The following is a 15,192-nucleotide window of genomic DNA, read 5'->3' on the forward strand; positions in this document are numbered from 1 at the left end:
ATTCTAGTTTCATCCATCTGTCTTTTGGTTTGTTAATATGGGTCCCTCCCTGAGAGATACTGAAACATCTAGGTTTCTGACTCTGAAAGTTTAAGACCAGATAGTGGAACAAAGAAAAGTCACCAAAGCAATTAATGCTATCTTTTGAAGCCTCTTGGGAAACTGCCTGAAACTTTATCAATAGCTTACTAATGGCCACATTGTAGTCATATATAAATCTGTATTATACTTTGTATTTTCAAGGCATGTTTATAATCGTATTATTATGTTAAGATTGAGTGGAAAACATTATAACTTTTACTATATAACAGTTATTTAATACTAGAGGCCTGGTGCATGAAATTCATTCATGGGTAGGGTCCCTAGGCCTGGCCAGCAATCAGGGCTGATCAGGGCCTTCCGGCTGCCAGCTGGGGCCTTCCTTCATTCCACGCCATCCCCTGGTGGTCAGAGCACGTCATAGTGGGTGATCGAACTCCTAGTTGAACTCCCAAGGGGACACTTTGCATATTATCCTTTTAGATAGATAGATAGATAGATAGATAGATAGATAGATAGATAGATAGTAATTATAGAAAAATAAAAGGCTAATAATAGAAAAATTAAAATAAAAACAAATTTGCTCATTGAAAGAAATGTCTTATGATCTAATAAAAAGGACATAATGTTTGCAACTTAGAAATGTGAAGTCCAATACCAGATTGGCCATTTATAAGCTATGTGGCCTTAAGTGAGTCTCTTAGCCTTTTTCTATCTCAGTTCCTGGTAAAAATAACCTTGTGTACCTTACTAAGTTTTTTGTGAGTCTCAAACTTAGTAAGATTCATTAAAGCACTTTTTAAACAATAAAGCATTATACAAATATTTTCATCACTATATATCCATTAATATCATCTCTGAAGTTAGGGTACCAAAAATGTGATTATAAAGGAACTGGACCCCACTTTAAAAATATAATCACTCTAATTTTGTAAATATTTTTACTAAATAATTGATCTAAGCACATGGCATTTTAATGTTGTAGAATCAATTATTGGCTCCTATTCTTTTCCCCTCCCTACCTTTATATTCTTTACCATGAGATTCAGCAGTTCTTTCCTTTACTCTGAGCTTGGCCCTGGCACTTGCTTAGCCAATGGGATGCTAACAGACCAGACCTGATGCAAAGACAGACTTGCAGAGTTGTACTTACACTTTTCCCTTTTATCATCAATGACAAGACTCACAGAGCAGACCTGGACCCAACCTGGGACCAGCCTATGTCAGCCAACTCCCAACCAACCCATAGACATGTGTACATGAATAAATTATTATTGTTTTAACTAACTACTTTTTTTTATTTGAGAGGGAGGGAGGGGAGAGAGAGAGAAAGAGAGAGAGAGAGAGAGAGAGAGAGAGATGGATTTGTTGTACCACTTATTTATGCATTCATTGGTTGATTCTTTTATGTGCCTGACAGGGGATCAAACCCACAACCTTGGCATATCAGGATGATGCTCTTATCAACTGAGCTATCAAGCAAGGGCTAAGTCATCATTTTTTGTAATAATCACTGATAGGCTTGGTGATTACATAGAATATAATCTATACCTATAAAAGCCTAAGCGACCATTATGACCGAACAACTGGATGACCAGCTGATAGCTATGACACACACTGACCACCAATGCAGGAGCTGCCCCCTGGCGGTCAGTGCGCTCTAACAACCAACCTCCCATAGTCTCTCAACCAACCTCCTGAGGTCCCTCCCTGCTGCCCCACCCTGCTGCCAGTCAGCCCCAATCAGCCTCGATCGCCCACCAGGCCAAGAGACCCCACCCGTGCACGAATTCATGCACTGGGCCTCTAGTATACTATATTTGTATGATCCTTAGTTTAAAGAACCATCTTCAGGTTAGATAGCATAATCCCTAGCCATTATTTTTATCATTTATCCAACAATAATCAATGAGTAGCAATATTTTCCAGGGCGTATTCTAGGTCCTGAGTTAGTCAGGTTATGTAACATTTGTTGCCATAATAAACATGGCACAATCTCAGTGGCTTATTACAATAAAGGTTTATTTCTCTCTCTATAAAACCCAAATAAGGTATTCTTTGATGAAGGGCTCTCTGGAGTGGATCTCTTCCAAGTATGACTCAGGATCCAGATTTCTTCCATATTTTGATGCCATCACGTTCAATGTATACCTCTAATGTAAACTCAGAAGATGAAGAGAAATGTGGGGAAGTGCATTGGATACTTAATCCCATTCACCCAGAAATGACATAAGCGCCACTGGGAGATTTCGTTATATGTCCTCTCAGAGATGCAAAAAGGTTGGAAATTATAATCCCTGGCCTCTAGCCACTTTCCAACAACTCTATACGATGAAAAGGGAGAATAAATCTGTGTTTGTTAGTTAAGCATTTCTATCACAATTGGGGAGTAGAACAGACCAAGATTCCCAAACTCATGGAATTCTTATTTATTGACTATTTATAATCAGATACCAAAATTATAAAGATGAGCAAGACATAGTTCTTCCCTTCATGAAACTCACAGACTTGGAAGGAAAGAAGAAATCCACACAAATAATTATAGTGGGTGACAAATGCCATAAAAAGCAGTAAGGGCACATTCTTTGACCGCCAAACAATGAAACTGAAAATTAGAGAAAAGTAGAAAAATTTGGACACTTTCCTAAATAATCATATATTCAAAAGAAAATCAAAACTGCAACTATTTAAAATATAATACTGGGATTCAGCTAAAGATTTAATGAAAAAAAAGTCATAGCTTTAAATGTTCTAATTCTAAATTTAAAAGGAAAAAATACAAATGTAAGTATGTTACATAATGGTGTATATGAAATCCAAGAAAACTAATTGAAAATTATTAGAAGTAAGGAGAAACTTCATTTAAATCTATCTGACCCAAAACCTCTGCACTTAGCCACCATGCCTTGCTGCTTCCTGGTCTTTAAGTTAGTTTATGAAAAGAGATGAAGGGCTTTGTTCCCTCTACTTGTTTCTACACAATCCAGTAAGATTGTTATCGAAAAGGTTGCCTGATTTTTCAGGCCAACCTTGAATAAGATCCAGTAAAATAATAAGTGAATGAATGAATGTGAAGAAGAGAACAGTATTCGAAAACATTTGCTATTCTTCAAAGTTAATCTCTTTTAATGATAATGAAATGTGAACTGTCACTCCTTATTAAAAGGTATAGAAAAACTACACACTAATCATTAGCATTATTAAGCCATTCTCTTAAAAGTTGAAGGAAAACAAGTGATATGGTTTGAATAAAGTAAAGAAAGGTGAATTTGTCAAAATCTAAAATATATTAGCTTATGTTCAAATATCAAGATTTAATTCACCATCTGGATCTAAATTTAACCTTGTTAGCCCTTCTCAGCTAAAAATGCTAAGAAACTCAGTGAATTTATATAATGGACCAACTAGCTGTAAAATTCCATGAGAGAAGAAATTTATCTACCCTGTTCACAGCTATAATCACTGCATCTGGCAAATAGTATTCCTTAATAAATACATGTTGAATTAATGAATAGTCATTTCAATTAGTGAATGATGCCCAAAGATTTCAATATTCTCATAAAGATTTATATTTACTTGTTCTTCTATGTTATGAGGCCTCCACAATTAAATTTAAAATGACAGCATTGATTTGCAGCAATTAAAAAGTGTTGTCAACATGTTCTCACACTTATAAGATCTGAAAATGTTTTCCTTATAAACATTTCTTGAGAAAGGTTCACTATGTTAGATAGATTGTCTCATTTACTTATAAACTTTCAAAACTCTAGTTTGTGCTACATTCAAATTCCTTGCTTCCCTTCCACTTCGTGACCAGCATTATCAGCCTACTTTATTTGACACTACCCTTATGCTTTTGCCTCAAGCTTTAACTGATTATATTCTTTGATTTCCTTACCCTAGTGTAGATTCCTTTTTAACTGCAGATCTTAAAAGCGACATTGGCTGCTTTTTGTTCCTTGGAGGTTTTTTTCCCCTTCAGGATAATTACATTCTGTTGTGCCTTTTATTATGGTGTCTTTTAGGATCTTCTAACCTTGTACACTCTTGGGCTCTATTTAATAGTGAACTCCCTCCTCCACTCTCCACACTAAACCATGCTCATTAGGTTTCTTAATCCTCCATAATTTGCTTTCATGAAATTTTATACCTTCCCGTTGGTATGTTCTATGAATCCATTTCCTTAGCATACCTACTGCAAGCAGCCCAGAATCAACAGCACTAAACAAGCTTATTCACCAGCCAACATGACCCTATTCTGTACTATGCGTATGTCCACCACATACTCTGTAAAGTCATGTTGGCTCGGGGCAGGGGTGGGGGGGAATCTTTGTTTTGAATGTTTATGGACCATGAAACTATACCATTTAACTTGGTATTTCATTTTCTCATCCAAACATTGCCTGAGAAGGTTGGGACCACAGAATGAGACACTGGGTTAACCTGAATATACAGTTATAGACTCCAGCTTTTTCTTGGTCAGAAAGCTATTCTATTTTAACAGAACAGAAATAACAATATCCTGATGTTATGTAGTGACTAGTAAATTCCAACTATATCTTTTGTCTCACACTCAGAATTCAGAAGAGAAAAACATCTTTTTTCAGTTATTCTGCAAGAGCTCTGCTTTTCCAAATGGGTTGTTTTTCAAAGACATATGCATGTTCTTGAAATCTGACTACACAGCCGACGCTGGTCATTTCAGCAGCTCGTCCTCTGCTTTCTCTTCCATTCTACTCATCACTAGCACCTCTGCTGATGGGGATTTTTTTTTGTTTTTAACTTCCTAGCAAATACAGTTAAATTATTTAAAAAAAAACACACACACAAAAAAAAACTTGTTAGTGAACTGAAAGAGTTAATGAAATTTCCGAAGGTGCATAGCTTCTTCAAGCAAAGTTTGCACTTCAACCCTGGGCAAGTTAACTTGTGATCCTCCCCAACCAAATGACAGAAAGCAAAGCCAGTAAGTTCTTTATTTAATTGGTTTGCATCCACACACTGACCTCCACGGCTCTGTTTACATAGCGTATCATGCAATATGCGCCACAGTTCTCTGCTGCTTTCAAAAGCATGTTTCTCCTGAGATTTGATATATGGCTTTCATGTTTAATCACTACATTAAACTCAATGCTCTGCTTCCTCCAGCATCAACTAACTTCCCTTCTTGGGAGGTGGAGAAAGAGGACAGCTTCTTGCTACTTCTGAACATAAAAGGAAGTCTGTTTTATTCTATTACTAAGATCTCCAACTACACACACTCGTAGGCAAGCAACACTAATACATCAACTGGGAAACAGTATTAAAATGGGAACCTTTTAAAAACTCCTTTAAAATGATTGCTCTCAACTGGCGAAGCTGAAATCTTTAGACACGAATGAGTTATACTAAACCAACAGAAATGGAGTTCAATCAGTATATAACTCAGGATACAGAGGACACAGCTAGATGGCAGCTAAAATTTAAATCAAATTAATCAAGGATAGAACATTCATTGGGTTCTCAAGTCAGAAAACCTCTGCCTTTTGGTTGAGGCTTTCTTAAACTTCACCACAAATAGAACTTTCCTCTATTTATTTGTTTGTTTATTAAATATTTTTATTGATTTTTTTTTTAGAGCGAGAAAGGAAGAAAGAAACATTGATGTGAGAGCAAAACATTGATCGGCATCCCATGCACCAAAAGGTTGCTGGTTCAATTTCTGGGCCCTGCCTTTCAATGCATGCAATGCCACCCAACCGAGACACACCAGCCAGAGCAAACTTTCATCTCTCGGCGGTTCTCAACCTGTGGGTCGTGAACAATGAAAATACATCCTGCATATCAGATATTTACATTACTATTCATAACAATAGCAAAATTAGTTATGAAGTAGCAACAAAAATAATTTTATGGCTGGGGGTCACCACAACATGAGGAACTGTATTAAAGGGTCGCAGCATTAGGAAGGTTGAGAACAACTGCCTGAATGTGTACATAGTAATACCACAATCCTTCCATAAGAATTTGTACGTGACCCAAATTTGAGATAGATAAAAACCTCAAAAAATGAACAGGTCTCTTTCAATAAATGAAGACAATCCAAAATTTCCAGGTTTTAAAAATAACATGAAATGTATGTATTTTACTTTAAAATATTTCAAGCAAAAAAAAAAAAAAAGAAAAAAGAAAAAAGATAAGTGAAACAAATACGGCAAATTATTAAAAACTAGAGGCCTGGTGCACGAAAATTCATACACTCGGGGGAGGGAGGTGTCCTTCAGTCAGGACTGTGACCTCTCGCAGTCCAGGAGCCCTTGGAGGATGTCCGACTGACAGCTTAGGCCTGTTCCCCTCCCACTGGGAGCAAGCCTAAACCATCAGTGGGACATTCTTAGCCCTACAGGAGAGGCTCCCGCCACCACCACTGTGCTTGCGAGCCATCAGCCCAGCTTGTGGCTAAGTAGCGCTCCCCCTGTTGGAGTGCAATGACCACCAAGGGGCAACTCCGGCCCTGCACCTCCATCATCCCTCCACTGCTGCAGGTCACTGTTGCCCCCCCCCCCATCACTGTCCCCTCCCTCTGCCCGCTGGCACTCACTTTGGCTGGCCTGGCCCCGCCCCCCCACCGACCAGTCATTCCATTGTTCAGTCAATTTGCATATTAGGCTTTTATTATATAGGATAGTAAAATCTTGATGAGGGATATATATGTGCTTATTATACTATACCATGGCTACTTTTATATATAATTCACATTCTTCATTATAAAATTTTTTGAAACTTAAAAAAAATTATCTATGGGTTGCTTTTGAAGAAAAAAAGGACACAATTTTAATACGAAAAATTTAAATCATTCTCTAGGTTGACCATTTTGGTATATAGTCAACAACTGACATTTTTCATCAGGTGTTGACAATGAAAACTTTCCTTCCTTCCTCTTGAATCTGACTCCACAGCCTGAAACTCATTTACACAAACTGCAAATGTGCAGTAAGCTCTGCATAAGTTGGATTCTTTACTTGAGAAGAAAAAAGGTTATGTGTGTGTGTATAATTTTACTTTGAAATACTTTATGGCTAGTCATTGACCATAGTATTTGTTTTTAAGGGATTTTTTTCCTTAGTAAGATGGCATATTCCTTCATTTAAAAATCTTTGTCAAGAACACTGTTACAGCTGTATAGAACATTAAACAGAGTTAGTTTACTTTCTGTATTTGATGAACAATAGAGAATCTGAACCTATTAAAGTAAGACATTTAATTGTTCCAATATGCTACCTTATTTCTAACCAAAATTTGCATGATATAGAATGCCAAAGACTGCATTTCTAATTTTCTTTGTCATGATTCCCTCATTTGATAGTAAGCTAAAAAGAGTTTATAAGAAAAAAAAAATTATGTTTCTTAATTTGAAACCATCTAAATTCTTTCCAAAATGTATTTAAAATCCAAATTAAAAAAACACACACGCACACAAATAAACTTTTAATCAGTATTTCCCATAAGATTTTTCAGAGTACAGGACTTTATAAGTTTTCAAAGACATGCAGATGTTGTCCATGATAGACAGTTTAAAAAAGTAGAACTTGAAAAAATAAGACTCATGAACAAAATCTTTGGTCACAAGAGTGAAAGATGTGTGTCTGTACAGATGTTATAACTATTTTCAGAATAAATACCAACCTTCACTACCAGAATTTAGCAGCACACTTAAATGTGGATTTGAAAATTTAACATAAATTTTCTGACTTTGACAATAGCTGCCTAATATTTCAGTTTTGTACACCATTTCCAGGTTTTACCTTCAAAATGAACCTGGTGGACTTTTTCATTTTTAATAGCTATATTCAGGATCCTGGAGCTTAAAACCTGTTTCTGACTTAATATTTAGAGAATTAAATCAGATTATAACACCCAGTGGGTTCTTAAAAAAATTTTTGGTAACTGATTGGCAATGATAAAGACATGCAGTTTTATGTAAAAATTCATTCTTCGTCAATTTTATTCATTTATTTTTATTATACTTAAAGATTTTATTTTTTAAATATATTTTTATTGGTTTTAGAGAGGAAGGGAGAGGGAAAGAGAGATAGGAACATCAATGATGACAGAGAATCAGTGATCAGCTGTCTCCTGCACAGCAGCCCCTATTGGGGATTGAGCCCACAACCAGGCATGTGCCCTGACTGGGAATGAAATCGTGACCTCCTGGTTCATAGGTCAGTGCTCAACCATGGAGACACACTAGCCAGGCTTAAAGATTTTAACTAGTAAAAATGACAAAGATTTTTCACCTTATTTTGAATCACCTCTTATAAATCAATAAAAAAGTAAAATAGTTGATATAACCCACTGGGCCTTTAATCTCCTCATAGTCAATACTATAAACCAGAAATGCTTATCTTATACTATCAATGTCACAGGTGACTCCAAAGCCCAAGAACACACAGATGGAAAGATTTCTGGAATCATAGTTAACAAATTGGGTGAAATTGTGAACTCAAATGTCCAGACTTCATACTTAAAAGAGTCTCACCAAATTGGGGATTTTACAATAAAAGGAAGAACGAGCTTTTGAAAAAAATGAGTATGTTGGCTCCTTGTAACCACTCTCTCTCTCTCTCTCTCTCTCTCTCACACACACACACACACACACACACACACACACACACAGTGGCCAGATTATTATGACGACCTGACTTGTAGGCAAATTAGCCATACACTGCATCGTATGGGATATGGAAGCCGAAGGCCTGTTTGAACACCTTTGCTGTCCGCAGTTACCAAGATCAAATGTCTCCAATTCGCACAGGAACACAAGGATTGATTGGACAGTCGAGCATTGGAAAAAAGTCATGTGGTCCGATGAATCACGTTTCCAGTTGCATCATGCAGATGGCAGAGTGAGAATTTGGCGGAAACGGCATGAAAGCATGCACCCCACATGAAAGAGTACAACCCTTAAAGCGGGTGGGGGCAGTGTTATGGTTTGGGGCACGTTTTCCTGGCATGATTTGGACCCTTGAATTCGTGTGGAACAACGTCTGAATAGCACAACATACCTAAGTATCGTTGCTGATCAAGTTCATCCTATCATGTTGATGGCGTATCCCAATGGAGATGGCTTCTTCCAACAAGACAATGCGCCATGCCACAGTTCTCCTATTGTGCAGGAGTGGTTTCAAGAACATGAGGGAGCCCTAACCAGTTTGGCTCAGTGGATAGAGCATCAGCCTGTGGACTGAAGGGTCCTGGGTTCGATTCCTATCAAGGGCATGTACCTTGGTTGCGGGGACATCCCCAGTAGGGGGTGTGCAGGAGGTGTGATCGATGTTTCTAACGCTCTATCCCTCTCCCTTCCTCTCTGTAAAAAATCAATAAAATATATATAAAAAAAAGAACATGAGGGAGATTTTACCTTGCTTAGGTGGCCCCCACAATCACCAGATCTCAATCCAATTGAGCATTTGTGGGACGAAGTTAAAAGAGCCGTCAGGCAGCTGGTTCCACAACCATCAAATCTCACAGAACTGGACAGTGCTATTCATCAGGCATGGTGTCAGATTCCTCACATCACCTTTCAACATCTCGTGGAGTCAATGCCAAGAAGAATCGCTGCATTATTGAAGGCAAAAGGTGGCCCAACAAAGTACTGATGGGGTGGTCATAATAATCTGGCCACTCAGTGTATGTATATGTGTGTGTGTGTGTGTGTGTGTGTATGTATGTATGTATGTATATATATAGATATAGATATAGATATATAGATATATAGATGTATATCTATATATCTATATATCTATATATCCAACATTAAAAGGCTGTTAAATCGTATTGTTTAACCATATCTTCAGAAAAGAATCACTTCTACTGTTGTGGTAAACAACCTGCTTCCCTATTTATAATGGTCTGGCTCTCTAGCAACTTGAGCACGAAATTATAGCTAATTTGCCTACAAATGTCAGGTGGTCATAATAATCTGGCCACTCAGTGTATATGGTTTCTTTGTGGACATAATAAACAAAAACCTTTATTTTAAAAAAAGTAGGAATGTTACTTTTATTTCATAAGTTACATATTTCTGTGCAAATTATTTCTCCTGGAATAGAAAGTTAATGTTTATTTATCCATTAACAGTTCGCGAAAGAACATAATTCCCTTGCACCATACATGAAGCCATTTTTGTGCTTTAATTGTAAACATCATCAGAAACTCCAAGGCTCACAGACCTCAGCAAGTGACATAGAGACATAGTCAAACATAAGGATTATATGGCTACATTTGTGCTTAATAAGAAGAAAACACCCAATAATGAGGCTGGTATGCCACTGTTTGTGAGAATATAAATTTTGTTTTGATAGATACCAAATAATGGCTTAAGGTGACCTTAGTTTTCCACTACCCCCCCCCCAAGAAAACAAATAAAAAATAAATAATAAGTCATAGACAAATATCTATTTCTATTGGCTAAAACTCTTTATAGTTTACTGGGTTAGATGTAAATATTACCCACATTTGATAACAAGACACTTGCAGAGAATCTTCAAACTATTCAGGATGCTTTGTTCACTGAGAAACTAACTGTGTTTTGAGCAATGATTTTGCACAGCCCCCACTTCTGCTTTTAAAATAAAACTGTAGATAGAGAGCATTAATGCTTCTTGCAGAACTATCAAGAATCCCATAGTGAACATCTCAAGTGAGGATTCCAAGCAGCTCAGAGCCCTGCTTTGAGGTGGGGTTCGTGTTTTGAAAAGAGACTGCCTCGTCTGTTTAAAATCAAAATGGTTCTTGATCTGATGAATTACTCCTCAGAGAATAATGTAAATAAAATATACTCAGAATAACATTATTAATGTAAACATACCTGAACCAGAGTCAAATTTGGTTTCTGACCTGCAAAGGGAAAGACATTTTTTACAATATAAAAATCGCTTATTAAAGAATAACTGTTATTTTATGGGGAGGGCAAGGGGTAGATGCAACAGTTACAGATTTCAGTACAATGGTCAACAACAAGTAAAATAGCTTTAAAAAATGTAAATAGATATTTATTTTAACCATTTTAAATGCATGCATTACCCTAGGTCCCCTAAACATGCAGATACCCATAGACATAGCACAATATGGAAAAGATATTAACTTTTCACTTGTTTTTGAGAGAAAGAAGGTAAATTATATATATTTAAAGCACCCAATCTCTACAGATTAACTTTTTCAGTAATATAATAAAGCAATTTTTAAAAACCCACAAATTTAAAACTATCCTCTTGACCTATTATTAAAGATTTTTAATTATTTAACAAGTAATTTTTCACTAAGTTCTTCACAGAGTAAATGAACCTGGTAACCCCATATGTTTAATAAGTCGGAGGAAAAAAATCCAAGCCCTTGTGGGAACATTATGCTTCAGATATAGGTTAATACTGGTTGTAAATTCAGAAGCCTTTGAAGCTCTCGGTTCGGCTGTGGGAAAACTTCTGTGAGGTAATTACTCGCGAGATGCTGCTGATGTGCTGTCAAGCAGAATTAACCCCGAGACTAGGCCTATCTACACAAGCTCCTCTAAGACAGCATTGTCTATATCTAGCTCTCAAACCAATTAGTGGGCATGCTCCAGTCGGGTCTATATCGCACATTAACAATCAGTAGTATATATGTTCACAGCTGCCATCCCAAGATACAAGGACCAGCCAGCAGGAGTCCTGTTTAAAGGATGTTACGTTGACAGAGAAGACTTTTTCCTGGGGAAATGTAGTTAACTAAATGGGGAAAGAGATTTCTTTGAAATTATGCCAAGGTACCAAAGCACTTTTGGAAGTGGTGGCTTTTTTTTTTTTTTTTTTTTTTTTACCTAAATTAGCATCAGGAGAAGTCAACAAAGAGCAGAGAGGCAGAAGATAAGCAAGAAGCGGCTTCTTTTGTCACAAAAATTTATTTTCTCAAGTACTCCCAAATAAAGTTTCACCTGACGCTTAAAGTCAATAACTGTGAGAACAAATTATTATTATCACTACGGTTATCAATCACCACTGTAATTCAGGTCCACATTTTTCCCCAGTCCTGGGCCCACTAGTTGGCATCTCAGTCCTTCTCTTAGCTGTCCCTGACACTTGTTCAGGAGCAGGCCCATTTTCTTTTTTTCTCCTGTTCTGGAAAGCCTTGCTCAGGCCTTTTTGTTTCCACATTCTGAGCATAACTCTAGCCGACCCTGACCACTGTAGTCCTGCTGGTTTGCTTGCCTATCTTATCTTTCCCACTAGACTATGTCTATGAACCTTTGTAGCCACAGCACCTATATAGTGCCTGCTGCTTGTACTCAACAAATATCTGTTGAGCCCTAACCAGTTTGACTCAGTGGATAGAGCATCAGCCTGCGGACTCAAGGGTCCCAGGTTCGATTCCGGTCAAGGGCATGTACCTTGGTTGCGGGCACATCCCCAATAGGGGGTGGGCAGGAGGCAGCTGATTGATGTTTCTCTCTCATCGATGTTTCAAACTCTCTATCCCTCTCCCTTCCTCTCTGTAAAAAATCAATAAAATATATATATGTATAGATAGATAGATAGATAGATAGATAGATAGATAGATATCTGTTGAGAAAAACATCCTTATCTCCTTACCTGTATGTTCTCCCTCCTAAGGTTCCCTTCTACTTATGTCCTAAAATGCATTCTCTCATGTCCCCTGAAACTAGGCCATAGCAATTCCTCCTTTCTCTGTCATATCTTCAGTATCTTGGTTTCCACAGGTTTCTCCTCTCTTCTTCTTAGAAGTACTCCAAAATCGAATAAAAGCCTTCCTTCAAATATGTTCCCTGCTCTCATCCTCCCTCAATCTTACTGACTTTACTATCAAGTTTATTGAAAGGATGGACTATATCTTATATTGTATGTCTTCCTTTCCTGACCTCCCAACACAGGGATCTGCCCTTGCTAAGGTTTATCAGTGCCTTCCTAGTGCTAAATCCAAAGGCCCTATTATAGTGCCTGCTTTTCCAAACCTCTCTCCAAACTAGCACACAACGCTGCCTGAATGTCACAACTGCAACCTCAAATGCCACAGGTACTAAGCTAAACTCACTTTCTTTCCCCTCAAATATATTTATCCTGCTAATTTCCCTATCAGTTAAGTTGGAAATCATGACGGTATTCTAGTTTTCTTCTGCATCCCATTACCTAATTAGCCACCAAGACCTGCTGCTTCTACTGCCTTCCCCTCCGCTCTGTCCTCACACTAAGCATCTTTAGGCCGATCTTTGATTCAATAATCTCATAACCAGATCCCCGCGCCTTTTCAACCCATCATCTAATCAGCTACCAGATGTTTCCAAAACATCAATCTATCTATCACATTACTACCACCCCAACAACTAGAGCAGAGTTTTCAAAATTGGGTCACAAGAGAACCCATTAGTGGATTACAAAATCAATTTAGTGTATTGCAACTAGTATTTTTTTTTTAACTGAAATGGAATAATGAAGAAGACTAAATTCACCTCACATTTTGAGAATTTATGTAATTTTGTACAACTTTTAGGTACATGCATGTGAATGTGTATGTTTGTGCATGAACACTTGTTTACACATGTGTGTATGGAGCAGTAGAACCCTTACAAGTGAGCAAAAAGCCTCTGCTCTGGCGTTCCTCTGGCTGCGTCCTCCTCTCCCCAGGCAACCAAATACTCGGGTCCCCAGTATTCCCTACCCAAATGGCTCTGAGCCAGCTTTCTCAGCCTCAATTCAGGTCAGGTACGCTACCAGTGTGTGTATGTACCTCCAGCCCAAGGGGTAGCCAAAGGCTATGACTTGAAGGAGGAAGCTTGGACCTTAGGGCAGAAGGAACAAGGAACAAAATGGGTAGGGCAGGCCAATATGCTTTCCCTACTCTTCTGTGTTCCTGTTCAGAGAATTCTTCACTCAAACCTTCCTGTGAGAGTGGAGCGCTGACAGCACCCAGGAACCAGAGTTCCCCTGTGGACAAGATGGGCATGGTCTGGAAGGCCTTGGAATTCAGGTGCCTGCCTGGTGAGGACAGGGAAGGAGCGCTGAAAGAGCTCCTCCCCCAATAAAGAGGAAAGAAAGGAGGTGTTTCTCTTATACATTCCATAACCACTGGAAGAGAAGGCAGAGGGAGCCTTCTCCTCCTCACCTCCCACTTGGCCTTGTTGCTGTTATCCCTCCATTTCCCAGGGTTAATCACAGCATTTTGCCGGAAAACAAAAGTAATTTTAAATTTGCACCATTCTCAATTATTTGGTTTCACACACAGACTTTATTGTTTTTGTTATGAGATATGTTTGTCAAGGTAGGTTGGTATATTCTTTGCTAACAGTTAGTTTATTGCCTTAATTTATAACTTTTAGAATAATTAGCTATACTGTGCCCCAACTTGTCCTCTTGCCCAGCCACTGCAAATTCAAGGGCCAACGCCTGGTAATAAGTCATCGTGTAAAAAGGTATGATTTTTACTATGGGCCACAGACAACATGTTTGAAAGCTACTGACGTAGGGACACCAAGTTCACAATCTGGTGCATGGTGCACCATGACAGGCTTGTTTTTACATCTCTAATCCACACTGTGGCCTTTACTCTCACCAAACCAAACTATTGCCATCTTAGTTCACAGCCTGCATCCAGCATCCTCAGTCTTCCCCAGCTCATCACTGACAAACCTTGACTCAACCCTCAAGACTCACCTCAATCCCCTCAGCATCCTGCCTGCCCCCCTTGCCTCCCAGGGCTCCTGGCTCACCCCTGGGTTACTCCACAGTTGGGGGCCTGGCGTGCAATCTCACACCACGATGCGTAGCACCAACTCAAAGCTCAGCGAGCTACAGACTGGGTCTCATCCATCTTCATATTCTCAACACTTAGCACAGCACCGTGCATTTAAGAGTTCTTAAAAACTTGTAGTGGGAACAAATGAACAAATGAATCTGTAAATTAACAGAAGGACAAATACAAGATACAGTGATCAAAAACTCTATAAACACCTCTTAAGATATGAAAAATCATATCAGGAAGTTTTTATTCTTCAGACCATCTCATCTTCTCTAGGTATAGCTAGCTGGTCAGTATGTAAAATAGATACATAAAGTGCATAGAAAATATCTTCACAAAGTAATTAATAACCTTTGGAATACTTTTTTTATTTTAAAAAGTATTTTC

At 38.1% G+C, this 15,192-nt stretch overlaps 1 protein-coding gene across 4 annotated transcripts in view; it reads right to left on the minus strand.

The window, feature by feature from the left end:
• Window positions 1-15,192, minus strand: part of MSRB3 (methionine sulfoxide reductase B3) — a gene marked incomplete at its 5' end in the record, with an annotated part of 176,056 nt that overhangs the window by 60,703 nt on the left and 100,161 nt on the right. For all 4 annotated transcript variants that reach the window (XM_081082304.1, XM_081082303.1, XM_081082306.1 and 1 more), the window contains one exon: window positions 10,889-10,917. In XM_081082304.1, coding sequence (XP_080938430.1) covers window positions 10,889-10,917 — 29 coding nt within the window. The remainder of the gene's footprint in view (window positions 1-10,888; window positions 10,918-15,192) is intronic.

The sequence above is a fragment of the Myotis nattereri genome, assembly GCF_964212035.1.
Source record: "Myotis nattereri genome assembly, chromosome: 2".
Classification (NCBI taxonomy): Eukaryota; Metazoa; Chordata; class Mammalia; order Chiroptera; family Vespertilionidae; genus Myotis; species Myotis nattereri.